At 42.5% G+C, this 18,981-nt stretch overlaps 1 protein-coding gene across 5 annotated transcripts in view; it reads left to right on the top strand.

The window, feature by feature from the left end:
• The window catches only part of PDE8B (phosphodiesterase 8B), a 228,567-nt gene that overhangs the window by 143,162 nt on the left and 66,424 nt on the right, over positions 1 to 18,981 (top strand). For all 5 annotated transcript variants that reach the window (XM_019728158.2, XM_019728159.2, XM_019728157.2 and 2 more), the window contains exons 4-9: positions 1,122 to 1,181; positions 3,558 to 3,615; positions 7,864 to 7,952; positions 13,978 to 14,056; positions 15,576 to 15,716; positions 17,098 to 17,186. In XM_019728158.2, coding sequence (XP_019583717.1) covers positions 1,122 to 1,181; positions 3,558 to 3,615; positions 7,864 to 7,952; positions 13,978 to 14,056; positions 15,576 to 15,716; positions 17,098 to 17,186 — 516 coding nt within the window. The remainder of the gene's footprint in view (positions 1 to 1,121; positions 1,182 to 3,557; positions 3,616 to 7,863; positions 7,953 to 13,977; positions 14,057 to 15,575; positions 15,717 to 17,097; positions 17,187 to 18,981) is intronic.

The raw sequence follows: 18,981 nt of genomic DNA, 5'->3' as shown, positions 1-18,981 counted from the left end.
CCTTCCACCCACATAGTGTGAGGTCTCAGGGCATAGGAAATGAGGAAGGTGCATTTTTTGAGAAAGGTCAGGAAATTCTGGAGTTGAAGAGATTGGAGCGATGTGAGCTGCCTGTCCTTGTGGGAGCAGTCATGCAAACACGTTAAAATGGAGAAGATCTAAAATCCCAGTAGCTAGAAAGAAAAATAAATACATGTTGTTTCACAAATTACTCAGGAGCAGCCTTGAGCCTTCTGCTCTTGGAGATGATGGTTCTCTTCTGAAGGATCTCAAAATAAGCAGAGGCCAGAGCAAGGCACCTGTTTGTACTAAGATTCAAGTGTGTGTCCCATTATGAAAAGTTCATCCATTTCACAACCCCTGACCAGAATAATCCAGAGTCTCAGATGCGGCATTCATAGCATGTTTTCTAAGAAAACTTACCAACTTCAAAATTCTACATTCTTACATGTCTTCATCCTGTTAAATTCCTAGGGAATAAACTATATACAGGTGGTCATAGTACAACAAGTATCCTTGCAGTGACAGTTGCTATATTGTAATATTTCTCAGCCCTAGTGGATGACGCAGTTGTTTAAAGTGTTTCAGGACAAACAGCAGTACAACTGAAACACTGCGGTGGCTCTGTGTACCATTTTTAATACGCTTCAACCTGCATTGGTATATCCAGCTGCCAGCGAGCATTTTCATTTTTATTATAAGGTCAACTTTCGGAACAGTCTACTATTTTAAAAGAAAAAGGATCCAACTCAATTACCTCCCAAGTACAAACTGATAAGTAGAGAATTGTAGGAGTGCCAATTATTTTGCAGAGTGGAATTTCAATCAGAAAGTGGGATTTGCCGGTTTTTGAAGTGGAAAATTGGCAGACCTGACCTCCTGGATAATTGCCTAGGAATTTACAAAAAAAAAAAAAAAAAAAACTTTTTTTTTTAAAATAACACGTAGAGCTTGTCCTCACCCACAAGGGCATCTTTCTTTGTTGTCTTCCATGTGTTTTCAGACTTTTTCTTTAGAGGAAGATTTGAATTTCTGCCCTTTTCAGTGTGAAGAAGTTCCACATTGGTTTAATGTACCAAAGCCCTGGTCATCTGGTTTGACGTGGGGCCTTCTTGTTGCAGGTCGATCCGGGCCACCAATCCCTCCGAGCACACGGTGATCCTTGCGGTGGTTTCACAAGCGTAAGCTCCCCTATCATAGCCCGTTGGAAATGGTCCTGTCCCTTCTGAAACATTTCTCTGATGTAATCCCGTCTTGGAGATGGCAGAACAATAGGCATGACCTTGGCCCTGCAGTACCAACCTTAGATCTTGCTGTGGGGGTTTTGTTTTGCGAGTTTCTGGAAATACTTAGGTTTTTCTCTCTATCATGTCTATTGGCTGTTACCACATATTCGTACACCTCCGGAAAAGAAAATGGTTCCTCTTTGTATGCTAGAAATGAATAGAAAGTCTGGGAAGGAGAAGGTCTGGAGGGAACATTGTTCCAGCTTATCTTTTTTGTTGGAAGAAAAGAGATGGGAGAATGCTTGGTTTTCACTTACAAACAAATGGTACCATGAGAACAAAGGGCTGCAAAATCCACTGCAAGATAAGGGTTGTGTGGTTTATGTGCTGGGACAGTTACATGGCGAGAAGCAGGGCTGAGATGTATGTCAGTGTTGGAAGGCAGAAAAGAGGGATTGGGCTATAGGTACGAGACTGTGGGATGAGAAATTGCTCTGCCAGGTTTATTGTCTAAAATGGCCAGCAGTTAGAATGAAAGATCTAGAAGGAAAAATTTTTTTGTACAAACGACAATGGTTGGAATCTTTGCAAGTACCAAAATGTGTTGTGATTACTTAATAGCTGTCATTAGCTTTGGGGAGAATAAGATCTTAATCGGGGCCTAGGATCTACTGGACTTGGCACCAATGTGGCAAATGGCACAGATTCTGCAAGGTAGGAGCTGGCAGGCCAGCGATTCAGACTTTTGGTCTTTCCCCAAGCAATCCAAGCCCAGGGAGATTTGAAATACTCCATTCCAAAGCCATATTGGTACAGTGGGAAATCCTGGCTTCAAAGTCTTGGCCTCACCAAAGACTTCTCCTTACCTGATACTCCTTGAGTCTCTTGCTAGGAGCTAGGTCTCTTCACTCTGATACCTACCACAGGCTGTGGGGCAAGGAAAGTGAAGCAACTGTCCCTATTGGTTCCTTACCACCCCGCCATCCTGGTGGGAGATGGGATCTCAAAGGGAATGAGTAAGTGGAACTGTGGTATGCAGTCAGCCTTCTTCAGCCATCGGGCTTATATTTTGTCTTCTGGGGACTCAGATCTTCGAGTCTTGGACATGAATTCCAGATGTGCACCAGGCCCCCAGCATTCTCCCCAAGCTTGGCTTATTCCATGGGACCAAGAACAAAGCACTCTTTGTTTTTCCTACTCACATAGCAAAAATGTCTACTTGTCCTTGACAAGTTATAGTTTGCTATGGCTTGTTTATTATTATTTTTCACCTTTCCCCCTGTTTTAATAAAATATTTTGTGTATCAAGGAGTAATAATGAAAATGAGTGTTGAGTTTGTGCTGCTCCTCTTATGAAATAGAACATGGTTAATACCTCTGGAACCCTTTTTGTGCCAGTCCTGATTTAATAGTCAACGAAGGTAGGGCCTTGAGTTCCTAAGGAGAAAGGGAGTTAGGGAAGACAGCTTCTCCCTGGGGGGACGGGGGGGGGGGCGAGGCAGAAATCAGCTACAGGTAATGCCACAAGTCAGCACTGGGACTTCTCTTACTGTTCTTCGTCTGCCCCTCCACCCAATCCCCTCTATTCCATCTTTCTACCCTGTGTTCCAAGGTGTACACTCCATGTTACTTGCTGGCTGTCTCAGGGAAAGCTTTTCTCTCTCATAATGGAAACAGCCCAGCATGTCTTCATGGCAAGCTGACCCACACTCCCACCTTCTACTCAAACTGAAGTTGTAAGACCCAACTGTAGACTCAGTATAGGAAACCTTCCCGTGAAATAAGTGACAACATTCAAGTTTTGTTTTCTTCTTTTCTCACTTGGCATTCCTGATAACACTTCTTTCCCATTTGGCCAGGGGTTGCAGCAGCCTATAATGCCTGTTATAATATCTTCCTCACATTGAGAGTTGGACCCAGCTAGGTCTTGGGGTGGGAGTTGTGCTTTAGAAGGTTTGGAGATGGCAAACAGGACAACTGTTTCTGGGATGAGCATTGTACTTACCTTGTCCCTTTATGGGACTGCTCCCATACACTTGCTCCAACTCCCAAGGGCAGCCCAGAGTTGGAGAGCGCCCTCAAAGGTACCTATGAGAATGGTTTCAGACACACTGCTAGAGTTTTCGCCTTACTGTTTTGTTATTTTTGCATCTGGAAGGCAGATGAGGGAGTCTGGGTCCTTGAAGGCAGGTGTACCTCGTGACCACGTGCTGGTCAGGAAGCCAGTCTTGGAACCAACGCCATGCTTGCCTCATTGCTCTCTCTCCGTGTTTCAGTGTGAGGAATCCTGATTGTGTCTGTTGAGTGACCACATTTTCTGCTTTGCTGCAGATCGGGCGACCATGAAGAGGCCTCAGTCCTCCCTCTTCTGCATGCAGGCTTCAACAGGGTATGTAGAAGATGAGCCAGCACCTCCCTGGGGTGCAGGCATCTTACCCTTAGCTCTCCCACCACAGTGAAGGCAAACAGCCATGGATAACTGCTAAGGGAATTCCGCTCTGGGACTGGGAGGGAAGGAAAGGACAGGAAGTATCTATTCTTATGGGACGGTAATGAGCAACTGCTAGTCAAACCTCTTTCCTTTTTCTCTCAGATCTCCATAGATCTTAGCTACAGGTATGGAATGACATAAAAACACATCTTGTTATATCAGGTCAAAATTCTGTAGTCCCAAAGTTATCTCACTTGAATCAGTTGTCTCGTCAGATTTCTATGTGTAATGATTATGCAGAGGTAAGCACCACGTCGGCACCAGGGCTACGTGGTCACTGGGGCCTGGCCAGAGCGTACACCCCAGGGACAGGCCCACGATGGCTACGGCATCCTGTGAATGTCAGCAAAGAAAAATTATTTGAGTGACCACATGAATTAACACTGATACTCAGCTTTGAAGATGAAGATTGATTACCCCAAGGAGACTCAACAGCAAACTAAATTACTAGGCTTACCTGGTATCTCCGGGTTTTTTTGACACGCGTCACATGAATCTCAAATGGATGACAGGATGCATCCTTTTCCCTCAAAAACTGGATATTGCCTGTGCCTTGTGAATTATGAAAATTCCTTTGGGTGTTTTAAGTAATGGTGTATTGCTACCCCAGATTGAAAAAAAATAAATAAATCTCTGTTGTAGACCATAGAGAAGCAGAAATTCCCCGTGAGCAAGGCTCTATGTAATATTTAAGAAGCATAAGGGTTCACACGTGTCATAGAAATGAATGTTTCTCGTTAGCAGTATCACTCACATAACTTTCCTCCTGTCTATCATCGCATCTCTCAAAGGCTGGCATTTGGTGCTGAAAGCTGTTCTTATATGCTGAATGTTGATGAGAATGTATGAGACAACGCTTCTTAGCTCTGGAATGGAGAGTTACAAGAAGAGAAGTAAAAGGAGACTTGTACCTGGCACTTCTTTACTTACAATGACCATTTCCTGAGAAGTAACCTGAAATGATTCACAGGTTTCATAGGTCTTCTGTTTCACGTTGACCACCCCACTGCACCCAGCCCATTACTATCCTGAGGCAGGACCTCTCAGAGTACGAGGACGTACGGTTCCTTGGAGCCTCATTTCTGAGAACAGCAATGACACACTGTAGGTGACATTGACGAGGACCCACAGAGGTGCTGTCGAGTGTCCCTTTCGGAATTCAGCTTAGGGTTCAGGGCTCCTCCCTCCAAGTGGTATAGAGTTTTTGTTTGGAGTGACCGCCACTTGTCTGGAGGCTGAGACTGCACATCTGCTCACAGAAAAGCTTAGAGGAAGCAACGAGCCCTCTTTGGGTGCAAAGGCAATTAAGTAAATTTAGGAGGTTAAATTCCATTGTACCCTTTTTATTAGGTTGGTGCAAAAGTAATTGCGGTTGAAAAGGTTAACAATAATTGTAAAAGCCTCAATTACTTTTGCACCCACATAATATGTGTTTTGTAACCTGTCCATGTTGCTCAGAAGGTTTCATTTCCCTCTGTGTGGATTGGTGCTACTTTCTGCAGTCAGCCACGGTGCATAAAACCCTTGATGGGAGCACGCAAAGCGTGACCTGTCAGGGGCACCTGGTATTCTTTCGCACTGGCTCTGATCAAGGCCTTTTGGCAGCCAGGTCAGGGTGCCACAAATAGTTTGGGCTCCTTCTGAAGGAAGCACACAACACCTACAAAGACGTTCCCTCCTGAGTTACTGTGACACAAAATCAGTTGAGTCTGCTCTCCAGGTGGCTGGTGTCCTTATTTGGGCAAAATCTTGTCTTTGGCAACTCTCTACCAAGCACCCTTCCAAATATGACAGCGATTCTGCCTTCCGTGAGGTTGGTTCCCATCTCTGAGTTGTTTTGATTGTATTAAATCATCTGCTGAAACTCAGCCCTGTGTTGCTAGCTAATTGGCCAGTGCTTCAGTCTGTGGGTCCCTGAGTAGGGATCCAGGAACAAATTGTACCATCAAATATTCCACAGCAACTCCACTTGCAGCCTCTGTAACTGTGTGTAAGTGGCCAACTGCGTGAGGCTCAGTCCATTCTGAACGTTTTAGAAACCAGTATCTTAGCAAAGGGCGATGGCAGCTGTTTTTATATCCACCTTTGGGTCGCTCTTTCTATCTGAAATGGTGCTTATTCAGTTGAACAGGTATCCATGGAATACTTACTATGTGTGGCACAGTTCCTCCCTGAACAGGCCTCCCTGGGGAGGTGGAAGTAGCGGCCTGAGATTTATTATTTGTGCAGCTCTCTGCTAGATGATTTACTTAATCCTCACCTACCAAGGAGAGATTGGAAACAGAGGCAACCAGCTCAGAAGGACTAAATGGCTTGCCAGAGTTCGTACTCATAACAAAGTCAAAATGGAAATGCTTGGGATTTAACTCCAAACTCCATGCCGCATCCACTAAACTAGCAGTCTTTCTCAAGCGGTTCCACAGAACACTAGTGTTCCAAAATCTCCTAAGAGGTGTTCCGTGACAAAAGGCTTCTGTGGTCAAACAAGTTTGGGAAATCTGTGAAGACTGTGGTTTCCCTCTCCCGCCCCTGAAAATCCACAGTGCTCATCAGCAATATTGCAAACGAGCATACTGAGCCCTGAGAAGTCCTGTACTAAAGAAACCTGCCTAAATTTCTGGAAGTTTATGCCCAGGTATCTGCATTCTTAACCAAATGCCAGGTGATACTCAGCACATTGAAATTTGAAAACCACTGCTTTTGATTCATTCAGATTATTTCAAAGATATGGGTTAATCCCCCCAAAATAAGGAAATGCACTCTTCCATTACCTCTAGTCTGCAAAACACTACATGCCAGTTATGTGCAAACAATTTCTGTGTTTCCCCGAAAATAAGACCTAACTGGAAAATAAGCCCTAGCATGATTTTTCAGGAGGACATCCCCTGAACATAAGCCCTAATGCATCTTTTGGAGCAAAAATTAATATAAGACCCGGTCTTATTTTCGGGTAAACATGGTGTATGCACCAGCATTTAGAAACCATCACCTACAAGCTGTTTTTCACTACAATGGAAGTTCTCAGGAGACCTAAAGAAAAATAAAATATAAAAAAATTATTACTTGGATGTGAAAATATAGCATAAATACACACAGACATAATAAAAGCCTAAGGGAAATAAACCAAAATTAACATCTCCAGCTTATAACATTATCTCTAGCTTACTGCATTATCAGGGATTTAAAGGTTTTTTTCTTTGTGTTTTTCTGTATTGTATACACTTTAAAATTAATGTGTATTACTTTTATAATTAGTATAGACAATAGAAGTTTACTTTTTGTCTTAAAAAATAAGAAAAACACCTGTCTAAATCTGTTTATCCCAACATTTTCAAAACTTATTTTATCACAGATGTGTTTTTTTGTATCTTAAGAAGCATCAGCTAACAATGCTCAGAGCTGTTATAGGCTGATTATAATCTTCACCGGTCCAGAAACTCAGCCTGAACCTGAACCTAACCATGTCGAGCTTTGCTTTGGAAAACAAAACAAAACAAAACAAAACAAAACAAAACAAAACAAAAACAGGAAAGTATTTCCCTTCTGTGGGTGTTCATGCCTTCCCCCTCTTTCTTGAGCCCTACCCAGCTTCCACCTGGAATAGTGGGGACCAATTGCACAGGGAAAGTCAGGGGGCTTCAAAGGTATTCCCCAAAGAGAAGCCATCCTCACTAGAGACGGGGAAGTGTATATGTGTGAGTGTCAGAGAGACAGACAGACATACACACAGTAGGTACTCAGAAGATGAGGAAGGAAGCAAAGGACCTCTTCCCTGGAAAGAGGTCATTCGAAGCATGGCACACACCAAATATGTCCAGTGTTGGGTTTTAGGAGACTTTTAAGCACAGGTGTTTCAGTAATTAACAACATTGTGTGTTTATTTTCCTGTCAGCACGCATAATTAAGTTGTTCCCATCTTTGTTAGAAAGGGAGTTAAGCATACAAGATTACCTGCTCTGTTGTTTCTCATATGTTGAAACAAGCATTGCAAACACCTTGACAGACTGCTTTTACTTCGTCTCATTTTACCTATTAGTTCTCTTATGTAACAGTTACCTGGGTAGGAAAAATTGTTAAGCTTTCTTTATTTGACTCTTTAAGAAGTAATTGTATATGTCTTATGTGTTATCTTTGCTTTCTTTTCAGAGATTTATGGAGAATAACAGCATAATTGCTTGCTATAATGAACTGATTCAAATAGAACATGGGGAAGTTCGCTCACAGTTCAAATTACGGTATGTAGCCAAATAAGAGGGGGCACGAGGTTAACAATTCTGTAGAAAAGCTTGTCTGTCATCAGGTTGCTATTCACAGGTTCCTGGCTGAGTCACAGGGATTTTGAAGCCGTTAAACAAATAATGGTAGCGGGTACACGGCAGATTCCTTTGATATAATGAAATAAATTAGAAGCATTTCTCCTTTTGACAATATTTTCCACTATTTACAGCAGTTTTAAAATTATACCCAAGCAAAAGTGCTGTTTAATTTTTGTGCAATTAGATAGAGATTAAGAATAGCCTTTGAGAATTACTTTCTACTTACTACTTTCAACATTTATACATTCCTCCATGGGTTGTTATGGATAGGGACAAACCAGTGGGCATATTTATTATGCTAACCATAATAATTGCTATATAACCACGATAGCAATTTCATTATGGCCTGAGTGCATGACATTTTTTCAAGAAACTGATTTTAAGTCTAAACAGGTATCTAGTGCTCTAAGAGCAGGTCTCTCCCTGGTGCTCACTTCTGGAATAGGATTGTCTGAGGGTATGGTCAGAACTATGGGGTGATGGGACTTTCTACTTCTGGGACATCTTGGAATATCAGGATCCTAGCTCATGCCTGGTTTTGCTCATGCTCCATGCCAGCACTTTCTCAGGACCCTGATTTTTTCAACCCGTCCCCTTGAACAGAGAGAGATCAGAGGACAGAGAAGGCTCTACCCAACGTATGGCCCCTGGGAGGCCTTTCCCAGTAGCTCCAGGCAGTAGGATGCCAGACGGTGCCAGCCTGGCTTCTCTCTCTGGCCAATTGCAAGGTCAGGATGGTTTCAGGCTTAGCAAAAATTAAATAAGATAGCATCTCACTGAAATGATTAAACTTCTTATCTTGATTACTTAATTTGCATTCAAAGGGGACCAAACCCTTTTTAAACTTAATTTTTCTCTGCTATCCTCTGTCCCATGGAAGCAAAATGGGTTGGCATAAACCCACAGAAGCAGGTTCTTCTGGGGTTCCCCTGGTCAGGGAAGGTTTTTTTGTTTGTTCATTTGTTTTTGTGGATAGAGCGCTTTAAGAAATAAAGTGTGGGAATAAACACTTTCTTATGTGGGAAAGTATCTAAAAAGAATCTCAAACAGTGGAAATTCAGGTATTTTAACAGTCTTTGGTGAGTAATATTACCAAAGATTTTTGAATAAGTTAAATCCCTTAGTTTCTTTGTATCCACATATTTATTAGCCTCAGAGAACTTAATAGAATTTTTCAAGAAAACCATATTGCCTTTACTTCAGAAATTTATGATTTTTAATATTGTACATTAATTGTTTTCATTCTTGGGAATCTCGGCTGTTTTAATTGAAGGTAAAAAGACTGTACAGTTTTTTTAGATGTTTTCACAATGAATAGAATTTTAAAAAGAGGGATTTCATTTTGGTGTACATCTTTTGCTGTGTATTATCTACAACAAAAATGAACAGATACTTATTGCTTTGATAGGTAATTCCCTCATTTTATTTTAAATAATTGTCTGAGTTTTCTTAGGAAACAGTAAATGTGATAGCACATGTAAGATGTCAAAGGTGCCTGGTCCACAGTGAGCAGGCGAAGGCAGGTCTGGCGATTGGATAGAAACATCCCTCACAAGCATCGTGGGCTTAAAGAAAGGGCTTCAGGTTATTGTTAGGCTGGTGAACTCTGCTTAGAGCCGGGGCACTGAAAACTTTTCAGGGTCTCATCAGATTCAGAACTTGGCAAGTTTCACAGTACCTAACACTATGTAAGTTCCATAACGCCTCACCCCTCACTGACTGGAGCTAGCTGGGGGAGTTGGACCCATTTTAGAGGTCATAGTGAGAAGGCTCAATTTCTTAACACAAATCATTGTGAGGTTGGTGCATGACTCAGGCAGGCAGTGGCCCCAAGAAGGGAGGTTTGCACAGAATCCTGATTCCCCTTACCTTCCACACCAGCTTAAGCTTCGCTGGTAAAGAGCCTCTCTTCCCAGTCAACAGCAAACAGCATGACAGCAACTCCTGCAGGTGGGATGGGGGTTGCTGGGCAGGTTAGAGTTCTGTGTAGGACAAGGCCAGACGAGGGCTAAGTGATCGGTTTCTTCTGTTGCTTTTTAGCTGGTTCTGCCTCAACCTTCTCCAAGTTCCTTCCCTTTTATTGAAGGAGTAAGGTGTTTGTTCCTGATTTGACTCTCCCTGAGCATACAAGATCTGGGACCAGCAGGGTGGGGGAGTGGCAAATGGTGACCCCATATCGTGACTGTCCCCAGCTCCTTAGGGCCATCAAGGACCTCTAAAGCCTCTACCTGCACCCCAGCGGTAGGCAGGCAACTCTGTCGCTTGCTGTAGACTGGGAAAATGAAGCTCTTTATTACACAATGCCAGAACAATTTTAGTCTAATTACATAATACTTTCGCCTGCAATTCCGCCCCCAGCTGCAGCTAAATATGTGACATTACTAGTATTTTGCAAGGACAAGCTGTAGTGCAAGGATGATTGTTGAATGTTGAAGGTAGATACTTCTGTCCAGGTCTTCATGTATGGTAACCATATTAACCAAGAAAAAGAAAAGATCGGGTGATCAAACAAAAACTATCTAATTTTAAAATTCCATTATATAGAATAACTTTTAAAGATAGAAGTAAATCTTATTTCTGTGTGCGTTTGATGAATTACTTTGTTGAACAGAAGAATTCGTGAAATGGGGAAAGCCTAGGAAAATGTGGGTTAAATGATGACCATTTAACTCTTCTAATATTCTTATGCTTCTGTATTATGAAAAGAACTGTTATCCAAAATCAGATAAGATTTAGCTACTTAGTGGGGTTTAAACTGATCAGTTTATACTAATGCAATACCAGCTATTGTGTCGTCATTAGTCAGTCTGATATCTGTTATCCAGGACTTACACCCAAATCACCGTGTTTATTTTACTCCAAACCTTAAGAAGGCGGTAGTCCTCAATTTTAGAAAGAATCAGTTTCTGATGGGGAAGACTTTATATTCATTGGAACGCTAAATCTCTCAGAATTAAGAAGTGTTTACAGAGTGCTTATCCTGTGTGCACTGCATCACAGCCATTGTGTCACAGAAGGAGAAGCCCAATTGTGAAGGCTTAGAGTAAGGGGCCCCTACTGCATTATCGCCCAGGAATGGTGCTGACCAGCAGCAAGTCCAGGAGCCCCTCCTGCCTCCACTCCTCCCGCTTCCGCCTCCCAGCAGACTCCCACTGGAATGTGGGTTTGTATTCAGAATCTTCTCTCTACAAGCCACCACCTTGCCCAGTTCTACCCTTGTTCCAGGCAGCCTCAGTGTGTGTGTGTGTGTGTGTGTGTGTGTGTGTGTGTGTTGTTTGAGTAGATTCTGGAATACCTTTGGAAAGGACACAGGAGATCCTATAATCCAACCACCCCAGCCACAGATGACAGAGCAAAACACCGAGAGCCAGGGAGACTTGACACAATCACAGCTACCATATTGGTCCCCACGCTGGAGTAGAATCCAGGTGTCCTGCTTTTCAGCTGATACACTCTGCACCCAATCAGATCACTGTGCCTTTGTAGACTTTATACCCAGACTCCTATAATACTTGCCTTGCCTTCTGGACCTTCCAGGGTCCTTAAGAAGGTGGGGGAAATGGTTACATTGCTTGCACTTCAGGGGTTTCCATACTAAAGTTACCTTTCCTTACGCTGCTTTTTCCAATTTTCCAAGTTCTCAACCTGAAGGATACGTTTGAGGACCAGAGTTACAAGGTTCCCAAGAACAGAAAATTAATAAAGCTAGGGTTCTTCTGCATGAAGAGTATTAATAATTAATACAAGCAATTAAATTCCCAAACTCTAGAAACATGATTCAAGTTGATTACCTCATTTTGCTGCAGGTTTATTTAAATAGAACCATGAACCAAATTGGTTTAAAGCCTAGATCTAAACATTGCAGTCCATAATGTTAGTCACTGGGGGAAAATAATCTGCCGGTCCCACCAATATCCTTTCACTTCAAATGTTGATGAGAATTTGCTTTGTCCCATTGGGCATTATATTTATTGAAGATTTTATGCTTTGTGGATAATCATACAATGAACGTTTAATAGATAAATTTTGGAGATCGGAGCAATAATCTTGTATAAAGGCAGCCTCTTGAATTCACAAAAACAAGAATACTCTGAAGTATCTGTTTACATACTTAGTTGAGACACACAGGTACTTTAAGAAAATACTTGGGCAAAAGAGGAATTTATCATTTGATAAAATGTGTTAGAGCTTTAATTATCCAGCTCTCAAAGTTAAGGAATTAGCCCACAGAGAGTATGCTTTTGCACGTCTAACTTCTGGAGGACAGGGAACACTTTCCTGTGATGCCAGGATCTGCACCAGGTGCCTGGGAAATAATTCTGGCAAGACTAGCTCTCACTTGCCTCTTAATGAGAAGCAATGCAGCAACGGCTATAGTAACAATTTTAAAGTTTCCTTTTATTCTTTTTTTTATTTTATTTTAAAGGATCACGTATACAAATGCAGAGATGCTAGTAGGATAATTTAAATTAGGTAGTTTGGAGCAATTTAAATAAGAAAACATCAGGAATCTCAGTTAAGTTAGGTTTATGTTCTCCTTTGCTCACTCATATCATAATTACTTATTTTACTTACCTTCCGACACTAGTCCCTTAATCTCTGAAACTGTAACACTGTCCTTCATCCGGCTAAAATCTTTCCCTTCCCCATGCAGGTTACCTTGCTATTATTGGTCTGATATTTCAAACATAATTATGAGAAAAGATAGGTCATTATTCACTTTTTACCAACAGCCTTTGAAAGCCTTAGAAACAAAGAAATGTTACTCTGGGATCTTACTAATAATAACAAATAACTTGTGTTGAATTCTTAAGCACTTTGAGAAATGCCTCACATAAACTATCTCTTTTGATTCATATAACAACCTGTAAAATGTGTGTTATTTTCCTCATTTTGATAGATGAGGTAACAGGGCCAGCAAAGATAAAAAATTGCCCAAGGTCCCATAACTAGCAAAATATGGGACCAGATTTTACCCAGTTTGTTCTGCCCTATCCCTTGGAAATAGTTCAAAACAGGATGGCAAAGTTAGATGCCGTTATGAGTGGAAAAAACAAATTACCTTTTAAGAGTTTGTTTTGTAAGAAGAAACATCATTCCAGTAAATCAACATCTTTTTTGTAATGTGTAGGAAAGCCTTCACTGAGATTCTTTAAACAGCCAGTACAAATAACAAAGCTCTAAGAACTAGGTACATACCTCCTGTTAGATAGTAAATTACATACCGTATCTGGAGTTCTATAGATTTGGAAGACAGTTACAATTCTATCCAAGAGACTGAGAAACTGAAATGATTTCAAATATTCCAGATATACAGCGAAGGTCCCAAGAAAAGTGCCCACCTGCTCAGCTGTACAGTTATCTAGACGGGGGGGGGGGGGGGGGGATTCCTGCCTGCCGTATTTGTCTTTCATCATGCCAGTGGGTGTGGTTAAAAGCAAAGTACTATAAAGACTTGTTTATCGGCGATCATGAGAGAAAGGGGGAAAAAGTTTCTGTGTATTGCAAAAGGCTAGAATACCTTAGATCCGATGGGCTTAAGTAGGTTTTCTTAATTGATAGGGACTTGACTTCTCCATGACCACAGTGTGCATGGAACAGAATGACATCACTGGCCTAGAACACAGGGGACCTAGAAGACTGTCCCGGCACCTTTGTTCCTTTGTGTCCATATTAAGGTTTCATTCAGTACATGCGTATGTAGTTCTTATCATGATCCATGAAGATTTTGTTGGTTACAGTTCTTGTCTTTGTATCATATGTATGGAAATATATGCTGTTTATTCATTTAGTTGGAAAAGCTAGGTGTTTTTTTTCTTTTCTCAAAACAATATCAGAAGGTACATGGTTTTAATGACTGAGGAACTGTTTACTTTGATAAATTAACAGATGAAACACTTGTGGTTTTATAGCAGAACTAACATCAATCTTTTGCAACTTTCAGGGCCTGTAATTCAGTGTTTACAGCATTAGACCACTGTCATGAAGCCATAGAAATAACAAGCGATGACCATGTGATTCAGGTACAGAGACAATTTTTATTTTTAGATGTCAAAATAGAACCTTTCAAGTTTGAGCCACTCTTTTTCAAGTACTTTCCCCATAATTCTCAAATTTCAGCATGTTTTCTTTGGAGAAAGGAATATCAAAGCATGCAAAGAAAACTGATAATCTTATAAGCTAAAAATTAGCTATTCAATAAGAGTTTGCCGATAGCTGGCGTTCTAATTATAAAGCACTCTTATATATAATACTAAAGGCATCTTTCTAAGGAAATGTTCATAGTAGACAAAACTTTGTTGAAATAGTCTTCTTATTATAATTTTTGGAAAGAAAGGCATTGATACTTAAAAAAAATGCTCTGAAATGTAGACTTTGCACAGACGAGTACTGGCCCGCCTACAGTTGGTTTGCATAGTGACACCGAATGTGAGGGGTACTTGTATCATCAGTAGAGACCAGCAGTGCTCAACATAGTGGCCCATGACAGGCAGAGCCCCACCTTTGCTCTCCTGCAGCACCCCACACTGCACACACAGACACACCCTGCTCTCATACGGGACCCTTAACGTCAGTATCCCTCAGCCCTGTCATCTACACACTCACAAGGTTATCTCATTTCCATTCAGCAAGCCCATGAAAGAGACATAAGTGCCCTGTGGTACAGATGGGGAGGCTGAGGCCCATCAAGGTCAAGGAACTTACCCAAGGAAAGGCCCGCTAATCAGTATTGGAACCAAAATATGTAGCCATGGCTTTCCCACTCCAAAACCTTCCTACCTGTTTGTCCATATTTATAGAATTTGTTTTTCCTGGCTGCTCCTTGAAATGGATCTGAAATCTTCCTCATATTGCTACCGATTGCTGGCCCACCTGGACCGCAGAGAAACCAGATATGTTTCTGGTACAGACCAGGCACAAATCCCACATTTCCCCCACCAGTATCCAAACTTGAACCATCAATTCTCTTCATGGAACACGTTTGCTTTGTGCCTCCCTCTTGTACAGTGGGCAGCCGGGTGCTGGTCTCAGTAATGAGGAGAAGGGCCTCCCTTTTTTCTCGCCTTCCCCACGTGTAATCTAAGAGATGATGCCTTTCACAGGGAACAGAGTCCGTCATTCTACAATGAGGACCTGGTGGTTAGGAACCCTGTATCTCGGGGAGAGGGAAACGGGGAAGCTGTCACATACTATTAATCACCTCCCAGCCTGTTCCATGAACAGGAGCAAATGGGCTGAGGATGGTGGGTGCTGCACTGAAAGGGAAACTATACTGACTGCAGTTTTTCTCTGGGGGAACGCTTTCGGCCCCTTTAAAAACCTACCAGCTATCTGAATGTTATAAAACCAGAGCAAGGAGGAAAAAGTTGAATAGAGGATGTTATATGTAAAGGGGAAATTTAAATGACCTTTGCTAAAGATTTCAAAATGAGTCATCGTGGATGGGCTATTCCAACACGTTCCTCCGTGTCCCAGCAAGCATTCCTCCAGAGCACGCAGCGTCCCTGCACTGACCTGTAACTACTTACTTCCTGTTCATAGTATGTCAACCCAGCCTTCGAAAGGATGATGGGCTACCACAAGGGTGAACTCCTGGGGAAAGAACTCGCTGAGCTGCCCAAAAGCGACAAGAACCGGGCAGACCTCCTGGACACCATCAACACGTGCATCAAGAAAGGCAAGGTGGGTGAGATGTGAGTTTCTGGGTCAGGTCTTTCAGAGTGGCTTCTTTAACACCATTATGTAATACTTAAATGACAAATCTTTTATGTTTGCAAAGTGAGTTAATTCTATTGTGAATTTTGGATATTAAATGAATCTGGTACTTACCATGACGTAGAACCTGGTGATTTTTTATGTTTCCTCCTTGGCGTGCATATATCCCACCTGTTGTTGCTAGAATATCATTCCTGTTTCTGAGCAGAGTTCTACTTCATAGAGCTGTTATGTGTTGTTGTTGTTTTTAGCTTATCCAGTGTTTGGAGGACTAGAAGTATTTCATATCAATATTTATACGGAGGCCCAGTTTTCAGTCTTCCATTTTCTGTTCTCTTTACTCATCACAGTTCAGTAGAAATGGACTGCTCGTGTCTCCCCGACACATCAGCTTGTCAGTGGCCCCCCCTTTGCTGCAGTAGGACTCTTCCCTGAGCCCCCCCCCCGCCCCCGCCCCGCACTCCATAGGAGCATGACTCCTGTACCTGGAACTTCCTCTGCATTTTCTTTTAAGCATTCAGTGTGTTCTCACATATTCTTTCTTTCTTTCATCTTGCTTTGTCTGATGTGAAGTAGTTAGATAAGTATTATATTTATTTAATGGCGGGCCAGTTTGCAGGAATAAAATAAGTGTGGATTATATATGTTGGCCAAAGTTAATTTTAAAAATTGGGGCAATGAGATTTATAAGGAAACAGAAAGTTGTCAAGTACTCTAAAAAATAGCCAAAGAATACTGCCACACATCTGGTGACCCCAGTCTGCATACCAGTTAGCCACCTGGTGTGGGTGAGGGCAGGAAAAGGCTGCAGAGAAAAGGCTCAGGTTCTGGTTTAAGCACCCCCTCTCAGCCACTGTGGAGGTGCCGCAGGCTCCCCCTTGAGGACACCAGGCTCTTCATTCAGCCAGTCCCCCAGGGTCCAGAGACAGCAGGAATCTTCACACTTCCCTTTGCAAATAAGTTAGAATCTCTAAGCCTCAGTTTACCCATCTGTAAATTAAGGATGATAATTTCAAGCTGTCAGGTTGTTAAAAAGGTTTTGAGACCTCAGAAGAATTCCTTGACCTGGTGCCACGACACCCATAGGACTGAAAACAGGAACTCCACACACTGGTCGAGTGTCCTGAAAGCTCAAAGGGGTAGCCTGGGGATGGACATATTGGTCTTGTGGTCTTCGTGCATTGTGACCTTGAGCCCTATGTAGTGAGCAGGTGTAACAATCAAGTGGTGTTTTGTGGAATGTAACAAAAGCATGTGGGAACTTGATTGCTCAACTTGATAAGACGCACTGTAGGAGCAGACCTCAGCTGTCACAGAAGGATTTTAACAGCTCTCTTTGTCCATGTAGGAGTGGCAGGGGATTTACTATGCCAGACGGAAATCCGGGGACAGCATCCAACAGCATGTGAAGATCACCCCAGTGATTGGCCAAGGAGGGTAAGAGCAAATTCTTGAACTCTTAATTGAAGGGCCCATGTGAGCATTGGATGTGCATATTGAAATACCAGCGTAAGCATTAGACCCACAACTAAAGTAGCGTTGGGTTGTACTTTATAGTATATACCAAGGACACATCCATGTAGCCAGCAACAACCCCCACATGTTACTTTCCTTCCCACTCTCTTCTCCTGAGTGTGGGCTTTATGAAGCATCACCCCAACTGCCCACCTCCACCTGACTGTCTGTGGTTCCATTTTCCCCACTGCTCTCTGAAGGAGCTCAATTTCTAGGCCTTCCCCCTTCATCACAACAACAACAAAGCAACTGGGAGCCGACCTTTTCTCCTTGAGGTATCAGCTCTGGGCTGGCTCTCTCCAGGCCAGCTTGGCGCTTGCTCCACAAGGGGGTGAGCGCCCTGGACGTCATGGTTATGGAGAGAAAGGTGTTTCTGATCGAAAGCAGAGGTGATCTGATTCCATTTAATCTTGGATTACCAGAGCAGCCTAGTCATTCGTGGAGAGATAAGGCAAACATGTAATCCCTTTTCCTTCTCCCAGTTAAGTTTTGTGGGAAGGTTTATGAAGCCAAACAGTACATCACTGAGAGCCTTTGTAAACCACCCTGAAGGTCAACACCAGCTTCATAGTATGGCTTTATAAGGGATGCACGCTGTTGTGTGAAGTTTTGGAAGAGGAAAATGTGGCAGTTATATGCCAATAGCCGGAAGAGGGGAGTCCTGCCTGTGCTTCTTATGACTACCCAGGTTCCTTGCAAATTGTTGCGTGGTCAGAAAATGAGACATTCCATCAAGTCAGCAAAGTGTCTGTAGGTGGTTTCTCCTCCAATTTTACTTATTTTGGTTAGTTTTGAAATTGTTCCCCCTCAGTGCAGAGACCACCGTCTTGTATTTCCTGCCATTGTGCTTCAGTCTATGGGGGGGGCGGGGGGGCACTGGCAGACCCTGACTGAGGGTTATGAGCCCAGAGAGACGCCTCCCAGACCCTTCCCCTGAATTCAGGGGCCTCAGCGTGGCCATTCCCATCAGTGGTTAGTGCTCAGAGGCCACAGTGGCTGGCCTGCTGTTATCATCCTTAGACCATCTTCTCAGAAAATTTACGCTAAGATTCACTTTGTGTGTGTGACCAGAATTATTAGGTAACCAAGGCAGAGGAGACACGCTATTGCTGGGTAATGTCTCGGAATGAATTTTTCTGATCTTTCAGATTTTACAGATAAGAGAGAGGCGTTCTTTTGTCTAGACACAGTGTTATGCCCACCCCCACCCCCCACCCAGTTGCAGGCAGTGAGCTATCAGAAGAAATTCTTATTAAAAGTAGGGAAATTTTACCTCTTCCTGTTCAGTGAAGCTCATTACAGGATAAACAGAATTTTCTATGCTCTCCTCAGCATCCTCCAGAGAACACTGAACCAAAGAGAGAAAGACAGAGCCAAAGAGAGACAAAAAATAGGGAGGAGACTCATTACTATACAATCTAGCATAGGCCTCTGGAATTCCTGGTTTCACTCTCAGTAGAAAATCTACCTTGAGCTGAATTTTGTGCAGAGCTGAGGCACCTATAGTCTTTTCCTGGTCTCCTTTGTGGTAATGAGCAGGACCACAGGCTGTTGTGGGATTCTGGCCATGACCTTAAAGTAAAAGGCTTTTTTTCTGCCATCTGAAAAATGCATTCGTTATGATGACCATACTGTAAAATAATACGGAATGTTAAATATAAAAATAGCAGCTATGAAATTTGGTCATTGTCCAGATGAGTCTTTTGCTTTTTATATA

The sequence above is a fragment of the Rhinolophus sinicus genome, linkage group LG03, assembly GCF_036562045.2.
Source record: "Rhinolophus sinicus isolate RSC01 linkage group LG03, ASM3656204v1, whole genome shotgun sequence".
Taxonomy (NCBI): domain Eukaryota; kingdom Metazoa; phylum Chordata; class Mammalia; order Chiroptera; family Rhinolophidae; genus Rhinolophus; species Rhinolophus sinicus.
The sequence above is the reverse complement of the archived record's forward strand: the minus strand, read 5'-3'. Positions and strand labels throughout refer to the sequence as shown.